The sequence below is a fragment of the Nyctereutes procyonoides genome, unplaced genomic scaffold, assembly GCF_905146905.1.
Source record: "Nyctereutes procyonoides isolate TBG_1078 unplaced genomic scaffold, NYPRO_anot_genome, whole genome shotgun sequence".
NCBI classification, from domain to species: domain Eukaryota; kingdom Metazoa; phylum Chordata; class Mammalia; order Carnivora; family Canidae; genus Nyctereutes; species Nyctereutes procyonoides.
In genome coordinates this window covers 69,406,734-69,422,749 of record NW_026575140.1, presented here as the reverse complement: position 1 = coordinate 69,422,749, position 16,016 = coordinate 69,406,734, and the positions used below count along the sequence as shown (strand labels likewise).

Genomic DNA, 16,016 nt, shown 5'->3' with positions numbered 1-16,016 from the left:
ACCACTAGAGTAGCTGCTACAGAAAGAAACATTCTCTCCAAGTACTGTGATGATCCCTACCAGTCTGCTCCTACTTCTCCCCTGCTAATTCATAGCTACCATCAAACACAGAGCCCAGCAAGGCATTTGTTTAAGTGTTATCACCAAATATATTCTTGACTATTTTGGAAAAAATTTCTCCAACATCCTTCTTTTGTCTAACACCAAAGATTTTAACAAGACCTGACCCAATATCCAGCCTGCTTTCACTGCTCTTCCAGACCAATTCTCTAGTTAGACTGATCCTGTCCTACAGAGAAATGGGTCCTCCCCTCTCCTTATTTATCCTCACGCCCGTGGGGGTCCACACAAATCACTAACTTGTTCACACCTTCTTGGATATTAAAATCAGCCAAGAGGGATCCCTGGGTGGTGCAGCGGTTTGGCACCTGCCTTTGGCCCAGGGCGCGATCCTGGAGACCCAGGATCGAATCCCACGTCGGGCTCCCTGTGCATGGGGCCTGCTTCTCCCTCTGCCTATGTCTCTGCTTCTCTGTGTGTGTGTGTGTGTGTGTGTGACTATCATAAATAAATAAAAATTTAAAAAATTAAAAGCTTGGACATTTTAAAAAAATAAATAAAATAAAATCAGCCAAGATGAATTTTTGTCTTTCTTAACAACTTTTACAATATTTGTCTCCTCCTTTTAGGCACTGATTCATACAGTACCTTTCATGATTTCCTAACAGTGTAAACTGTTTCTTCCCCAACCATCTGAAAGCCTCTGCAGGACCAGTATAGTATTCTTAAATTTATTTTCTTTTCCCCCTCAGCCTCCAGCACAGAACTTGGCATATCATATTCACAATACACATATTTTGTAAACATTTCAAAGAAAATCTCCATTCAAGATGAACTTTAAAAAAAAAAAAAAAGCAAATACAGGGCAGCCCAGGTGGCTCAGCGGTTTAGTGCAGCCTCCAGCCCAGGGTGTGATCCTGGGGACCCGGGATCGAGTCCCACGTCGGGCTCCTTGAATGGAGCCTGCTTCTCCCTCTGCCTGTGTCTATGCCTCTCTCTTTCTCTCTATCTTTCATGAATAAATAAATAAAATCTTTTAAAAAATAAAAATAAAAAGCAAACGTAGCATTTATTTATTTTTATTTAGAGAGAGAGAATGGGAGCAGAGAAAAAGGCAGAGGGAGAAGGAGAGAGAGAATCTTTAGCAGGCTTCATGCCCAGCACAGAGCCCAACTGGGCATCTTGATCTCACGACCCTGAGATCATGACCTGAGCGGAAATCAGGAATCAGATACTTAACCGACTGAGCCACCCAGGCACCACTCAAAATGAACTTTTTTATTTTATTTTTTTAAAGATTTTATTCATTCATGAGAGAGAGAGAGAGAGAGAGAGAGAGAAGCACAGGCAAAGGCAGAGGGGGAAGCAGGCTCCCTGCAAGGAGCCCGATGTGTGACTCGATCTCGTGACTCCAGGATCACGCCCTGAGCCAAAGGCAGATGCTCAACCGCTGAGCCACCCGGGGGGTCCCTCAAGATGAACTTTTTTTTTTCAAGATGAACTTTTTTAAAGCACATATCAAGTACTTACTGCGTATTACTTGATTTATGTATGAGATTTTATTAAAGTTCCCCAAAGCCCACAAGGGCATTATCCCCATTCTACAGATGGGGAGGCAGGCCCAGAAGTGCAGCAATGTGCAAAATGTCACCAACAGTGAGTGGACTCAACCTAGACTTGTCAGACCCCAAAGCTCTTGGTTGGCCCCTCCACCGACTCACTCCTCCCTCACTTCTGGCAGACAACAAGCAAACTCACATTCTGATGCTATGTGATTCAAATTATCTTCACTTCAAGAACAGGATGCAATGCAGCCAACTAATGCAGGTTATGGTTCCAGCTTCACTCGTGCAAGTCACTTAGCCCTTCTCAGGCCCAGCTTCTATATGAAGACCTAACACAATGTGGCCTTACAGAGCACCCTGCTCATCTCTGTCTACTCCTCCCCAAGTCCCCACACAGCATCGCTGGGTATACTCCTCTCTCAAACACTGTGGACTGAAGGCAAACTAGTTCGTGCCCCACGCCCAAAGCAAGAGGCCCAAGCAGAGTTCACTGCTTTCCTTCCTCGTGCTCCAATGGCATTCGATTCATGTCTCTATTATAAGTCTAGTATGTCTATCTCCCACACTGGATGGTAAGCTCTAGAGGCAGGAGCATAGCTTACTCGACTTTATAATCCGAAACCCAGAACAATTCCTGAAGCAACTTGGCCCTTCTCAAGATTTCAGGAAAGTTTGCTGAATTAATTCAAGAATATCTGCTGTGATTCTGTGTTTATTGAATTAAGAAGTCAATCAACCATGCCTTAAATGAGAATACCATCTGTCCTTCTTCTTTCACAGAGTTCTTTAAATGTCACCTCCTCACCCACCCTGACCATGCAGTCAAAGGTGATCCCCCCAATAATCTCTCATGCAGTCTGCTCCTTTCCTTAGCTTTTATCAGGGATTATAAATATATGTGTGTGTTACTTTTTTAGTGTCTGTATTCCTGCACACTTAGACTGGAAGTTCCATGAAGACAGAGATGATGCACGTTTACCGCTGGATTCTCAGAACGAGGCACTCAATAAATATTTAGTGAACAAATGATATGAAGATTAAGTGATATAACACCTATCAGAATTCTGGGACTGGATAATGATGATTAAGACACAATTACTAATATTATCAGTGCAGTTTCTCTCCTCTTCGATAGCTGACGCACAGTCTGAGTCTCTTCTCCAATACAGCATATGCCTTTTAGTTGGCAAAACTACTTCCTGCCCTGCCAGTAGGGCACTTATGTCTGACTCATTTGAATAATAATAGCAATTACTTTATTTTATTCCAGATAGTAATTTACAAAAATATAAGCAGTGAGAAATATTAAATCACCTCAGGTCTCACTTAAGATTCTCTATAAAATAAAGGTCAAATAGCTTCTTCTTTCCAAAAATAGCTTTGATTTCGATGTAGATTCTGATCTTCAAAGCACAAAACAACCTTTATGAGATACATGCTCAACAAGCCGGAACGATTAGCCTATATTCTCAAGCAAGTGGACCCAAGCAGACCAGGACATAGTTGCTAACACAGGGTCAGATGCTTTCAGGGCCCCCACACTGCACAGGCGCCTTCCAAGGTGCTATGGGATGGGGACCTGCTCATGTGTTCTCATGGTCATTTACATTCTAAGAGTTTTGTATTTTCCTTAGAGAAGGCCCTCACAACTGATCAACCCTGTGCTTATGGCTTTCAGCCTTATAATGAGATCACTTTTCTAACATATTCACAACCAACATGACAATGCCGGCATATATAACAAGATTTTTTCAAAGTCAAGTTCTAATCACTGAAGTCATGTTCTCATGATATTCTTTAAGTCCTTCCGAAAAGAGCACTATGTCTGAGTATTACTTTTTTTTCTAGATCCAGATACATCTTTCTTTCTCATTAATAAATAGGGCTTGCATGCACTAAAGTCCAGTGATCTCTAAAACATTCACAACTCTAACATAGAGACATGACTAATTTTGCCATTTTGCAGAAAGAGAAACTGACGCTTGGGGAAGTTAAATGGCTCACCCAAGACTGGATAGTGAAATAAGGGGTATGTGTGGCTGGGCTTCCAACCTGGGGCTGCGGGCCATTCTTATTCTCTATGCAGTGCTCCCCTCCAACTTCCTTGACAGCAGAAAGTATGTCATCCCAGTCCTTTGTCATTCCCCACAGAGATGATGATAAAAAGCTAGCACTCGGTAAACATATTTGATCAACTGTTTAAGAGAATACCTAATGTAACACAATCTCACACACCGTGACATTACTCTGAATATTCCTAAATGATGAGGTAATCAGACACCAAAGTCTTCTCGCATATGATCTCAGGAATGACACAGAGAGAGAAACAGGGCCAGATGTTGCCAGTGTTTGCTGTCACAAATCAGAAAGTCCTGAGTGAGAATAGAGAGTAGAATACAGGTCACACAGAAGCCTTTCAAGTCCCATCAGTGATGTAGTCTTTGAATTCAAAGGAAAACATATTTACATCTATCTGGGAGAAAAAGAATGCATAATAGGTTTATTAAAACCTTATTTTCAGAAACACAGATACTCAAGATAGAGCAAATGGTTTAACCTTCAGCATAGTCCTCTCGGAGGCTCTCCAGAGCTTGGGAGCTAAATTAATTCTGCAGGAAAGGAGAAGTGTGTCATCCTAACTGAATACAGTTAACTCAGTGGCTGCGCATAGACTCGGCCTAAAAGTGTCTTAACTGTCATGTACTGAAACTGCCTGAAAGGCTGCCATTTGGCACTCAGGCCAATACCAAAAGGCAATGCTCCTAATGAGCATCTTCAGTTGAGAGACAGCATTTCAGCACCGTGAAGTGAATGGGCATAATGGCTCTACTGGCGATGCCAAATAATTTACGTCCCTTTACATCAGCGAATGGTTTTAAGGTTTGGCACCAAGAGTTAATATTAATAATGGCAAGAGGCAAAGGTGACATGACTGTGACCTTCGGATGGACTTCTGGGCTTTATTGCCCTACAGTAGTGAGCACATCTATCTGGATTATTGGTAACAGGCTGGCTAGGATTGTTTTCCATATAGTGAAAACTCTGGGCCTCATAGACACGTAACCCTTAGGATTCAGATGGGTCCCTGGGCATCTCCGTCTCGCTGAAAGGCTGTCTTATACAATATTGCTCAGAGACCTACTATTTTAAGACACGTATAAAACTCTCTTCTGAATTTTACTCATTTCTTTCTTTTTTAACTAAAGGGACCTTAACCTTAGTCTTTTTTTAACTCAAAACTCAAGTAGTCACTGTTACTACATAGCCAGTTGATTCATGGTTCCAATTTTGTCTAATTTGTAACCCATTTTTAAGACCAGTAAAACAGTATTTGCAATTTGCTGCCATTTCTTTTAGAGTTCCAGATGTTTTTTAGCCTATATATTTGTTAGATCACTAAACTGAGGAATTATCAGTTATGGAAGCTACATTAAAATATTTATCTTGACACCATAAAACATTTGTGTGCTCCAAAACTCAATACTTAAATAGCACTGGAGAGTCTTTTGCAAACGCCTTTGTCTAAGGCTGCCTCTTCCCAGAAGACTGATGACGGCAGGTGCGGTCCCTTCTTCCCCCTCCCTGCCAATTGGTTCTGCTCTCCATCCCCGCAAACCCAAGGTGGGCAGGGAAAGTTCAAACCATTCTTTAGCAACAGGTAGTCAATCACTTATTTCGCACCAAGACAGGAAGGATTGTCTGTAAAATATCTTTGGAGGTCTGCCAGTAGCACTGAAGTCACTTTCTGTCTGGAGAGCAGCCATAGTCCCTTAACTCTGGAGACGTAAATATGGGGAATTCATCAAACTCATTTTAAATAGAGTCTTTGTCACCTTAAAAAATGTAAGTGGTTGGATCAGGAATTCCAAAGTCCCTATTTCAAACGGTGTAAAGTTTGCAAGACGCTGCCTATAATTTAAGAAACTGAGTTCCGTAGCAAACAAAAACATCTGTCATGCCCAAAGATTAGGTTTTGAATGAGAAAATGGTGCTATTTATTTTGAAAGGCAATTAAGATCTTGTTCCCTGTGACAGAAAAATACAGATACAGATTACTTACATTAAATTACATATTACCGATCTGAAGTAGTCAATTAGTGATGAATGTATTCCGAAGGGAAGCGCTATGCGAAACTCAGAATTTGGGGGCTCCCTGTGACTAATTGCTCTCTCTTATCACTGCCCTTGTGACCGTACTCCTATACCATAAATTTAGGGGTTTGGGAGCATTTTTGCAAATAATGACTTCCTTCATTCTTGTACTATCAAGTTCAAGAAACAATCAACAGTTAGGCCAATAAATCCTTAATCAATCAGCATAGAGACTTGGATGAACCTTCTTTACTGAACAAGAATACATACCCTGCTATTTTCTGCTATTGCGGTATTATTATTATTATTTTTTAAATTGACCCTGGGTAAATATCATCAAGTTTAATCTGCTGGGGGGAAAAAGAGGGGAAGCTTCTTGAAAAACTGATTTTTCAAAAAAAATGTAAATTTTTGGACTGCTGAAAACAGCATCATTGGTAGATCTCTAGAACTGCCACAGCAGGAAGAGTGATTCAGAAACTATCAAATAAAGGACAGGCCACACTTCCACAACGTCGGGATTATATTCTCTTTGTGTTTCACTCTGTTGAATTTTAAATAAATTCCGAGTTATTTTCAGTATTTTAACATATGCTAATATTTGTTGACAGAAAATTAACTTTTTGGCTTTAAGACAGAGTCATGAAAGTTTTTCCACATTCTTCAATACGACTATATTACATTCAGTTGCAGCTTTGTTCAGAAACGCACATCTCTGCCTGTTAAAATGAAAATTAACAGGCAAAAAATACAGCTCAGTATGCTTGTAGCGACAGCAAACTCGGCTGAAACACGTCTTGATAATTCATTTAGTGAGGAATATTATATGTACTTATATCCATGCTAGCTGGCTTTTGTAAGGTAGCAAAGCTGCCCTTTGTTCTTAATCCAGTGCTATCTTGTTAGAAAACCAGTCCTATTCATTCCTTCACTCTGGCAAGTAAAACTGGCAGAGGACTGTAAAATTGTCAAAGAAACGGGACTTAACCATTCCAGATCAAATCCTTTTTGCACAAAACATCCCAAATTGCTGTTAGAATAGACTCAAATTTGCCAGGTAATTCCACAACCTTGCACTTCATTCCTCAAGAGCAAAAGACACCAAAATGACAGGAGCTGCAGGCCCGGTTCGTGTCGCGTTAATAAGGTTAGCGCACCTTGTACGTAAATTTTCATATGCACTGTGTGGAGTGCGGAGACCGAACCACCATTGTCCCTGGAGATGATACGACATTTGAGGCCAAAATAATAATAATTATCACTACTATAGTTACTATTACGTAGACACATATACATGTTTGTGTGCATGTGCGTGTATATGTATGTAACATTGTTTTTATCTTCGCCCTGACCCCCTCTGACTTGAAGTCTTCCTTTTTTTTTTCTTTTTTTTTTAAGCCATGGTATTACCGAGAATTTAATGGAAAACCGTTCAACTTCGTTCTTTTGTTAAGCATCAGTGGGTGCGCTTCGTGTTGCGCCCTCCGGGTCCTCATGGGTCCCAGGGCCGGGGCTGAGGCCGCTTCCCTACCGGGGACCCCGGCCGGGTGCCGCCTTGCTGGGCAGCCCCACGTCCCGGCCCGCGCTCCCGGGGCGCGCACCAGCCGCCGCCGCCGCCAGACCCGACCCCGAGGGGGCACCCGCCACGGCGGCGGCGGCGGGGCCCCAAAGGCCCCCAACGACCGGGTCCCCGCGGCCACGCCCCCACCCCGAGGGGAGGCGGCCCCCGGAGCGCAGGGCGCGCGGCCCAGGCGGCACCACGGAGGAGGGCACGCCCCGGGCGACCCCGGCCGGGGGCAGGGGCCCAGCCGAGCGCCCCGCCCCCAGCTTCGCCCCCACGCCCCGCCCCCAGCTTCGCCCCCGGCCCGAGCCGCGGTCGGCGCACGCGCGTCGGTGGGCCCAGCCCCGCTGCCCTCGCGGGCGACGCGCTCGGGCCGGGACCGGCGGGGGCGCGGCGGGGGCGCGGCGGGGGCGCCCCGGGCGGCGCGGGCGGGGGCGGGCGCGGGCGCGGGTGGGCGCGCGCGGGCGGCCCGGCCTCTCGGGGACACCCGGACTCCATCTTCCTCCCTCCGGGCCGCGGGGCCGCCGGCGGGGCGGGGCGGGGCTTCTCCCGGCGGGGCCGAGCGAGACCGTTAGGCTGGGACCCCGGGAGCCGGTCCTGGCAGCTCGGGGCCGCCACCCGCGCCGCAATACGAGCGTCTCGCGGCTTCCCGCCCAGCCAGCCCCGCTCTGATTGGCCGCCGTGGGAGAGGGGCCCGAGCTGGCCGGAGGCGGCGGCCCGGAGAGGGCCCGGCCCGCGCCCCCCCACCCGGGGCGGCCGTCCGGGGCGGTCCCCGGCGCGGCACCTGGCAGCGGCCCCTGCGCCCCGGCACCGCCCCCGCCCGGAACGCCCGCCCGCCCGCCCCGCCCAGCTCCCTGCGGCCCCGCTCCCTTCCCTGCCCCTCCCCGACGGTCCACGCCGGAGTGCGAATCCCGGCGGGCGGGGCGGGGCGGCGGGGCGGGGAGCAGCTGGAGGGGAGTGTGGGCGCGCACTGAAGAATCTCCCGGGGAGGCCGGCACGGGAACACCCCCGGCGACGCGGCCCTCCCTCCCGGCCGCCCGGGGTGTCTGGGCGCGGCGCGGCCCCCGCCACCCGCGGCAGCATCCCTCGACCGTCTTCCCCTCCGCTCCCTATTGTTCGCACTTTGCCAGGATCGGGAACCTCGCCCAAAGAAAGGGGGCTGGGGCGAGGTGCTGCGGGCGGCCACCTGCCATTCTTCTCGCGCACCGTGCACCGCGGGGCGGGCGGTGCGTGTGCAGGTGAAGGCACACGCGCGCACACACGCGCGCACACACGCGCGCACACACCAGGCAGCCCGATCACGCCCTCCTCGCCCTCCGCCCCTCCGCGCTGCCTCCTGTCAAAACGCGGCGCTCGGCCCTCCCATGCCTCCGTGCTCCCGGCCGAGAGCAGGCTTTGCAAGTAACCAGCAATTTGGCAAATGAAAAACTAACGTCATATCGACGGGGGTGCAACAACGGCCACACAGCCCTGCGGTTCTGCCCATTTCGCCCCATTCTGCAAACCGTTATTCGGTGTGGGGCGGGGGGGGGGAGGCGAGGGGGGCTGGGCGCGAAGGCGGCGAGCCCCACTTTATTGGAGCCGGGGAAATAACGGTGGGGCGGCTGCCCCGGCCTTATTGTTCACTCCTGTCACCCCGGCCCCGCGGCCCCCGAGCCCGCGCGGCGGCACCCCGAGCCGCGGCACCCCCGCCCCGCCGCCCGCCCGCCCGCCCGCCGCGGGAAGGAGCGCTGCCCAGCACCAGCGCGGCCGCGGCGTCCCCGGGGCGTCCCCGGAGCGTCCCCGGAGCGTCCCCGCGAGCGGACGGCTCGGCTGCCCGCGCCCCGGCACACAAAGTGGGAAGGGCGGGCGCGCTGCAGGCGGAGGCGCGGCGGGCGCTCGCGGCGCTGGGGGCAGCCCGGGTCCGGCGCGGCCCGGGGGAGCGCGGGGTCCGGCGGGGCGGCCGGGCGGCCGGGCGACGCGCTCCTTCCTCGGCCCAACGACAACGACCGCCCTTAGCATCCCACGCAAAGCCACCCCACATAACAGTGTCCTCGGGGGAGGAGGAGGGGGAAGCGGACAATCAGTACAGCGGACCGAGAGTCATCGTAATTTCAAAATGTACCTGCGGCTCCCAGGAAAAACAAAGTCCAGATGAGATCCTTAGTTTGCAGCATTGTAATCTGCGGGCTGGGAGGGATGTTCTCGCCGCGGTAAATTCTGTGCCCCCCGCCCCTTGCAGAGAGTGTGGACGGCGGCGGAGCAACAGACCTACGGGCAGACAATTGCCAGGCTGAGTACGATTATTTTTGCAGAATTGTTTCCTGCCAGCGGCTGCCGAGCTGCGTTCACGCGCTGAGCGGAGAATGAGTGACAGTCCCAGCCTCAGCACACTCGCAACTCGGAGATCCTTGCGCTGGCCCGGGTTCGCTTTGATGGAACTGGGGATGCGAGCGGGGGGCGGGGGGCGGGGGTGAGAACCTCACTGTGTCCTTCCACCACGCCGGCCACAAATAGTGCCGAACATCAAGGAGGTAAGAGAGACAGGGGAGGCAGATGCGGCCGCCTGCAAAACGCGGCCTGGAGCCGCCGGAGGAGTCGGGCTCGCTCACACGCAGCCTTCCAGGCAGAGCTGGGATTTCTTCTTTTCACACTTCTCCCCCACGCCTCCGCGGTCCCTCCTGCCATCCAGCCTTCCTTAATCGGGAGGGCGGATATGTTGATAACCAGCGAATAATAAAAACAAAATCTTAGGTTTGATTAGGTTTCCAGAGTGGTCGCATCTCTCCGTTTAGATCCTTAAGAGCATCGAAACACAAGGATAGCTAGGCTAGGATTGATTTATTTATTTTTTTCCCTAAGTGCAGGAAATTAGAAATTTGGAGGGGGATGGAGATAGATTGCTGTTGCAGGATTTTGCTGTGGTTTTGTTTTTGTTTGTTTGTTTGTTTGTTTTGTTTGAAACTGGCTATGAAGTTTAGTCTCCCACAGAGTGGCAACAGATCTCAGGGGAGAGGAGGGTGGGAAGCTACTTAAGTTGGAAGAAAACGCAGATGTTTAGAAGGGATTTCCAGAAACAACCGGAGGAAATGTTCTCTTGTTTATGAATGCTGAGATCTGTAGTCTCTTTATGAAGATCCCTGAGCCTTTTACGTAGGTCTTTAGAGGCAAGATATTAGATAATGATTTTTTTTCTTATCATGGTGCAGAACCTCAATTCTTAAAGATATTAATGTAGGATATCCCTGGGGTACGCACAAAGGGTTTCACTTCATCTTACAGCTGTATTTTACACAGAGGAGGGTGCGGGAGCAGGGGGGAAATAAACATGTCTCAGCACCTGAGCAAGGCTTGAGGGTTTAAGAAACAAAAGCTGAGGAAGAATCAGGAGCACAAAATGTTCTAGATGCTGGATTAGCCTATTAGCCCAGCGCAGTGACACCCTCCCAGAGGAAGTCGGCCACCTTCAAAGCACCAATACACTCGTGTTACCAAGTACTCCCTCCTGCGTTAAAGGTCAGGCTCTCCACTGCTGTACTACTCTTTAAAATCCCATCCTCTGCTGGCCAAACAGCCCAGCCTCCATTACCCGAGAGCCTGGTATCTCCCCCGCCCCCGCCCCCCCCCCCCCCCCCCCCCCCCCCCGTCTCCTCCCATGTGTTGGACCAGGAGAACCACAGCAACGCGCTATGACTTTTGGGGCCCCTAAAAAAAATACTTCCTCTTCCCAAGCTTTCCAACGTTATTTTAAAAATATTTATCTCACACCAATTATAACTAATTCAAAAATACAGAAGAGCAGAAAGGAACTAAAAAAATACCCCCCCCAAATCTAGATTCTACAGACACCCACCAATTTTCTGTCTTTTGTGTATGCACATGATTTTTAGAGTTGACACAATATAGTAGCAGTTGGAATCTTGTTTATTTTCTCCGTCATTTCAGTATGAGCATTTTCCCAGGTCCTTACAAAGGCCTTCTAAACATTTTTATAGCTGAGTAGTATTTCTGCATATCAATGGTTCCTCAGTGGTTTCCCCTTTTTGGATATTTAGATGGTTTCCAAAGTTTGATCATATAAATAATGCTTTTTGAACATCTTTCAATAAATATTTATTGAACAAACACTGTCCTTAGGCCTGTGCTGGGTATAGTGGACTATATAGATTTTTTTCATGGTGGCTGTATTTAAGCATCTTTACCTTCAGAAATGGGCTTCTACTAGCATGTAAAATTATTTCCATAACATATAACATTAAGTACAACATACTAGATTCTTTCCTTAAAAGGAGACTTTGGTAGCCAGGAAAGATGGAGAGAACAGGCCTGAGGAAAAAAGGAAAAAAGTGGCGACTGGGATAACCCAAAATAAAATTTTCCTAATTCTAATTTTACCAAAAGTGAGAGACACGCCCTTCTCTGTAAACCTCCCTTCTTAAAGCCAGTGTCAGTAGAATTGAAAGATTCCTCACTATTTTTTCTCCCCAAATGTCCCTATTTTTAGCTTTTTAACGTAGGCAGGTGTAGAAATCCTATCTGACTTCAGCATGATTGAGTTTCTTTTCTCTCTGTCTCTCTCTCTCTCTCTCTCTCTCTCTCTCTCTCCAGCCCCTCCCTGCCCTGTGTGGCTGTTGATCTCTGTTGTAATGACTCATTCTAGAATTCTACCCCACAGTCACTACAGGCCACACTGCATGTGTCTCTCCTCTGTTCTTTTAACAGGATCCATCACTTGCCTCCCATTCGTCCTCTTTCCACTCATCAATGCCTGCCTCTGTGAGCTCTGCGCATCAGTCCCTCCCTGAACCACACTTTGAAATGGGACAAAACTGTGGACCTCCCCAGACGTCTCTTCCCAAAGGGAGTCCCAGGCATCCCAGACTGTCAGGCACAAGTAATGAGCCTCTATTGTGTGAACGTCCAGGGAGGGAAGCTGAGGAAGGAGCCACTCGGGACTGTGCTTTCGAGAGGGAGCTTCCTTGGTAAAGTACAAATGAGCTATGACGGCAACTCACCAAGGGGTGATGGGTCCTACTCCTTGGAGTGCGGTGGAAAAGTAAGACAACAGGAGCACAGATGTGAGAAAAATTTCTAAGACAAAAACAGCAGAACTGAAGAACTTTCTGAAGATTGGGGTCTGAGGCAGAGGAAGATGTCAAAACGTGCCTCCATTCATTCAACAAACACTAAGTACCAACTAAGTGCCCGGCACTGCTCTAGACAATAAGGATATAGCAGTGGACAAAACAAAATCTTTGCCTTCATGGGTTTCCATTTTTATAGGGAAGATAGAAATAAATTGATAAATATCTAGTATGCTTATAGTGAGGTGTGCTAAGAACACACAAGCTAAGGGGTAGTGAAAACGTGAGCAGAAAGATAGAGTACTGAAGCAAATACGATGATTTAAAAATTCCCTGGAGGGATTCCTGGGTGGCTCAATGTCTGCCTTTGGCTCAGGTCGTGATCCTGGGATCCTGGGGTTGAGTCTCACATCGGGTTCCCCACAGGGAGCCTGCTCCTCCTTCTGCCTATGTCTCTGCTTCTCTCTCTGTGTGTGTCTCTCATGAATAAATAAAATATTTTTTAAATAAAAAAAAGTTCCCCATATTTGACTGTTGGAAAGTGATTCGCAGTCTCTGAGAGAGAGCCCAGTGGAATTGTGGGAAAGGAAGATGCTACTGTCCCAGGAACAAGAGGGTGGCTTGTCCAGGAAGGAGAAGCGGGGAGTGTAGACCACTCTTTTGAGGACTAGTGTGATAATAGGACAAGGACAGGAAGGCAAGCTTGAAGGTGGGGAGGAGGCTTGAAAGGAGATTTTATTTTCTTCTCTCAGTGTGATGATTTTGGCGTCCGGTGATAAAGTACATTACATCCGTTGCTAACCCCCTCTCACCACACCACCACCTTAGGGTCTGAGTTATACTACTTGAAGAATGAAGTGGGTCTAGAATAAAGTGCTGCCCCGGCATATTCTTTTCCATGTAAGATTTCTTCTCTGCTGGTTCTGAAAAGGAGACCCCAGGCCTGACTGCATGGCCTACAGATATCTCAGGAATCGTAACTCTCATTTGGCATGGGCAAAATGCATTCTGGGAAAAAATACTGGCCAAAAATCACTTGATCATACATGCAAGAGCTTATTTCGGGGCTCTCTGGTCTATTCCATTGGTCTATAGTCTGTCTTTACAGCAACACCACGCTGTTTTGATTATCATAGCTTTGCAGTACATTTTTAAATCAGGAAATGTGAGACCTCCAACTTTATTCTTCTTTTTCAAGATTATTTTGGCTGTTCAGGATCTCTTGAGAATCCATATTAATTTTATGATGACTTTTCCTATTTCTACAATAAAAAGATCACTGGCATTTTGGTAGAGATTGAGGGGGCTGTTTTCTCATCCTTCCAGAGCTGTTATTTGGGCTAGTGCTGGAGCCATGTGGACATCTTGGAGACGAATAGGAATCTCACTCCACAGCCGTGGGAAACCAGGTCATAAGGAACTATCTATCACAGAGTGCCCAATTGGGTGAGCTGTTCTTTTCAGTATACATATGGAGAGATGAAGCAGGATCCAATCCCAAGAACCAGGCCATAAAACGTGCGGCCAGCTTAGGGAACTTAATAGTGAGCTAGCAAAGGCAAGATAGGTTTAAATGGTTTCTTGGCTCCAAACTGAACTCAGACCCCAGGCTGCCTAACTTCCTTTTGTGTCTTTTAAAAAAAAAATCTGAAACAGGTGATTTAGCAGACTGGAGAAAGAAGCCAAGATCTCTACGTCAGGATCTTATAAATCAGAGTATAACTGAGCTAATGTTGGAGACCTAATAACTTCTTTCTCCCACTTACACAACCTCCTACACACCCCAGTGGGGATGAAGTGCAGGGGGTGAGCACTCAGGTCCTGCAGCCTGACATTCCAAATTCAAATCCTAGATTCTTCACCTATAGGCTCTGTGGATTTGGGCAAATTATTTCACACCTATAAACCTTGTTTTTCTTGCTCACAAAATGGGACTAGGGCAGTATCTATCTTTTAGATTTCTTATGAATATTAATGACAACAACATACCTAGAGGGCTTAGTGCAGAACTGATGCTCTTTCATTCAACAGGTATATACTGGACACTTATCACATGCACTGTGTTAGTGGTGGGGGATGAAAGAAGGTGAACAGAACACACATGTTTACAAGGCTTATCAAGTAGACAACCAAAGAGACGAAAACCATTATAAATTGTAATTAGAATCAGGCAAGAAATAAACAGGATTATTTGATAAAGAATGACAGCAGAGATCTATTTTAGATCAAGGAAGGCTTCCCTGAGGACAGGTGACAGGTAAGGTGCCCCCTAAAGAATGAGAAGTATCCAGGCATGGAAAGAAGAAGTGGAGGTGCATTCCAGGGATGTGCAAAGACCTTGAGGTCAGAAAAACCGGCTGCCTCTAGAAAGTAATAGCATATGAGTGGCTGGGTTGGAAAGAGCAAAGAGAGGAGGGACAGAAGATAAGCAGCGCACGTGAGCCACCTTGAAGGCTAAAGTAAGGAGTTTGTGTTTTATTCTAAGTTCAAAGAAAGCCCTGGAGGACTTTCAGCAGCAGAGTGACATGAGTTGTTTTACATGTTTTAATAAGTGCTCTGACTGCTGTATGGAGAATGGCTTATAGGGAAACAGAAGTGGGTGCGGGGAGCTCGGAAATCACTACGGAAATCCAGGGACGAGATGATGGAGGCAGGGAGGGGGAAGGGGAGAGAGGATGGAGACGAGTGGAGATGAAATTAGCCAAATATGCTAAAGGATATGAGGAGCAGAGGATGTCAAGATGCTGACCATGCTGGGAGAGCTTGTTTGGAGAGGAGGAGAATCAAGAGTTGGGTTTTGGACAAGTTACATCCGACTGTGGGACACTCACGTGGAGATGTCGTGTCGGTGCTCAGATGTGAGTAGGAAAGTCAGAAGAGAGAGATCTTAGCAAGAGATCCAAATTCTGGAGCCATCAGCATTCATGTCATCTAAAGCCATGCAAAAGGATGAAATTGCCTAGCTAAAGACATGGAGAGGGAGGAGAGGGAGTTTCAGGAGTTCAGGTGCAGAAAGCAGAACAAGCAAAAAGACTGAGAGGAGGCACAAGAGGTAGGAGGCCATCCAGGCCATCCAGCCAAGACTCAGGACCAAGCCAGGAGAGACCTGTCAAAAGGCAGGATGTGTCACTGATGAGTGTTGCTGAGAAGCTAAATGAAATGAAGACGGAGAGGAGTGTCCACCAGGTCTGGGGATGGGAGGGTCATTAGCAACGCAGACAAGAACAGATTTGCACGCTGGGCTCCAAGTGAGTGCCTAATGAATGTGAGCTATAACAATAATAATAGACTCTCTACTCATTCCTTCTTTGAGCTTCTGCGATAATAGAAAGACATTTGGGGACTGATGAGGGCACAGAAGTGCAGCACTCAATGATTAGCTATTCACAAGTAGAAATTGGTCTTATTTTAAGGCCTGGGCTAGAGCACCACTGTCCTTCCTGAATAACCGCCAGGGTAGTTGTAGACAACTAATGCCCCAGAAGATTTGGTGGCATCAATAGTTGGGTAAGAGAGAAGAAATATTTTCCTTCTCCCCCTACTATCTCCACTTCTCCAGTCTAATTGTGCCCATCCTCCTTCCCTCTACACCTCTATGAGTTCTGTGGTTGTACCGTTTTCCTTGGTCACACCCCAAAATGCTATCAGGGATCGACCCCAACACCAAGGAATGGA

At 47.8% G+C, this 16,016-nt stretch overlaps 1 protein-coding gene across 14 annotated transcripts in view; it reads right to left on the bottom strand.

The window, feature by feature from the left end:
• NCAM1 (neural cell adhesion molecule 1) overlaps positions 1-9,697 on the bottom strand; it is a 295,160-nt gene extending 285,463 nt beyond the window's left edge. For 12 of the 14 annotated variants that reach the window (XM_055305759.1, XM_055305765.1, XM_055305760.1 and 9 more), the window contains exon 1: positions 9,383-9,697. In XM_055305759.1, coding sequence (XP_055161734.1) covers positions 9,383-9,434 — 52 coding nt within the window. In that variant the 5' untranslated portion in view covers positions 9,435-9,697. The remainder of the gene's footprint in view (positions 1-9,382) is intronic. The other 2 variants (XM_055305768.1, XM_055305769.1) reach the window with 1 other exon arrangement.
• Between the last annotated feature and the right edge of the window lie 6,319 nt (positions 9,698-16,016).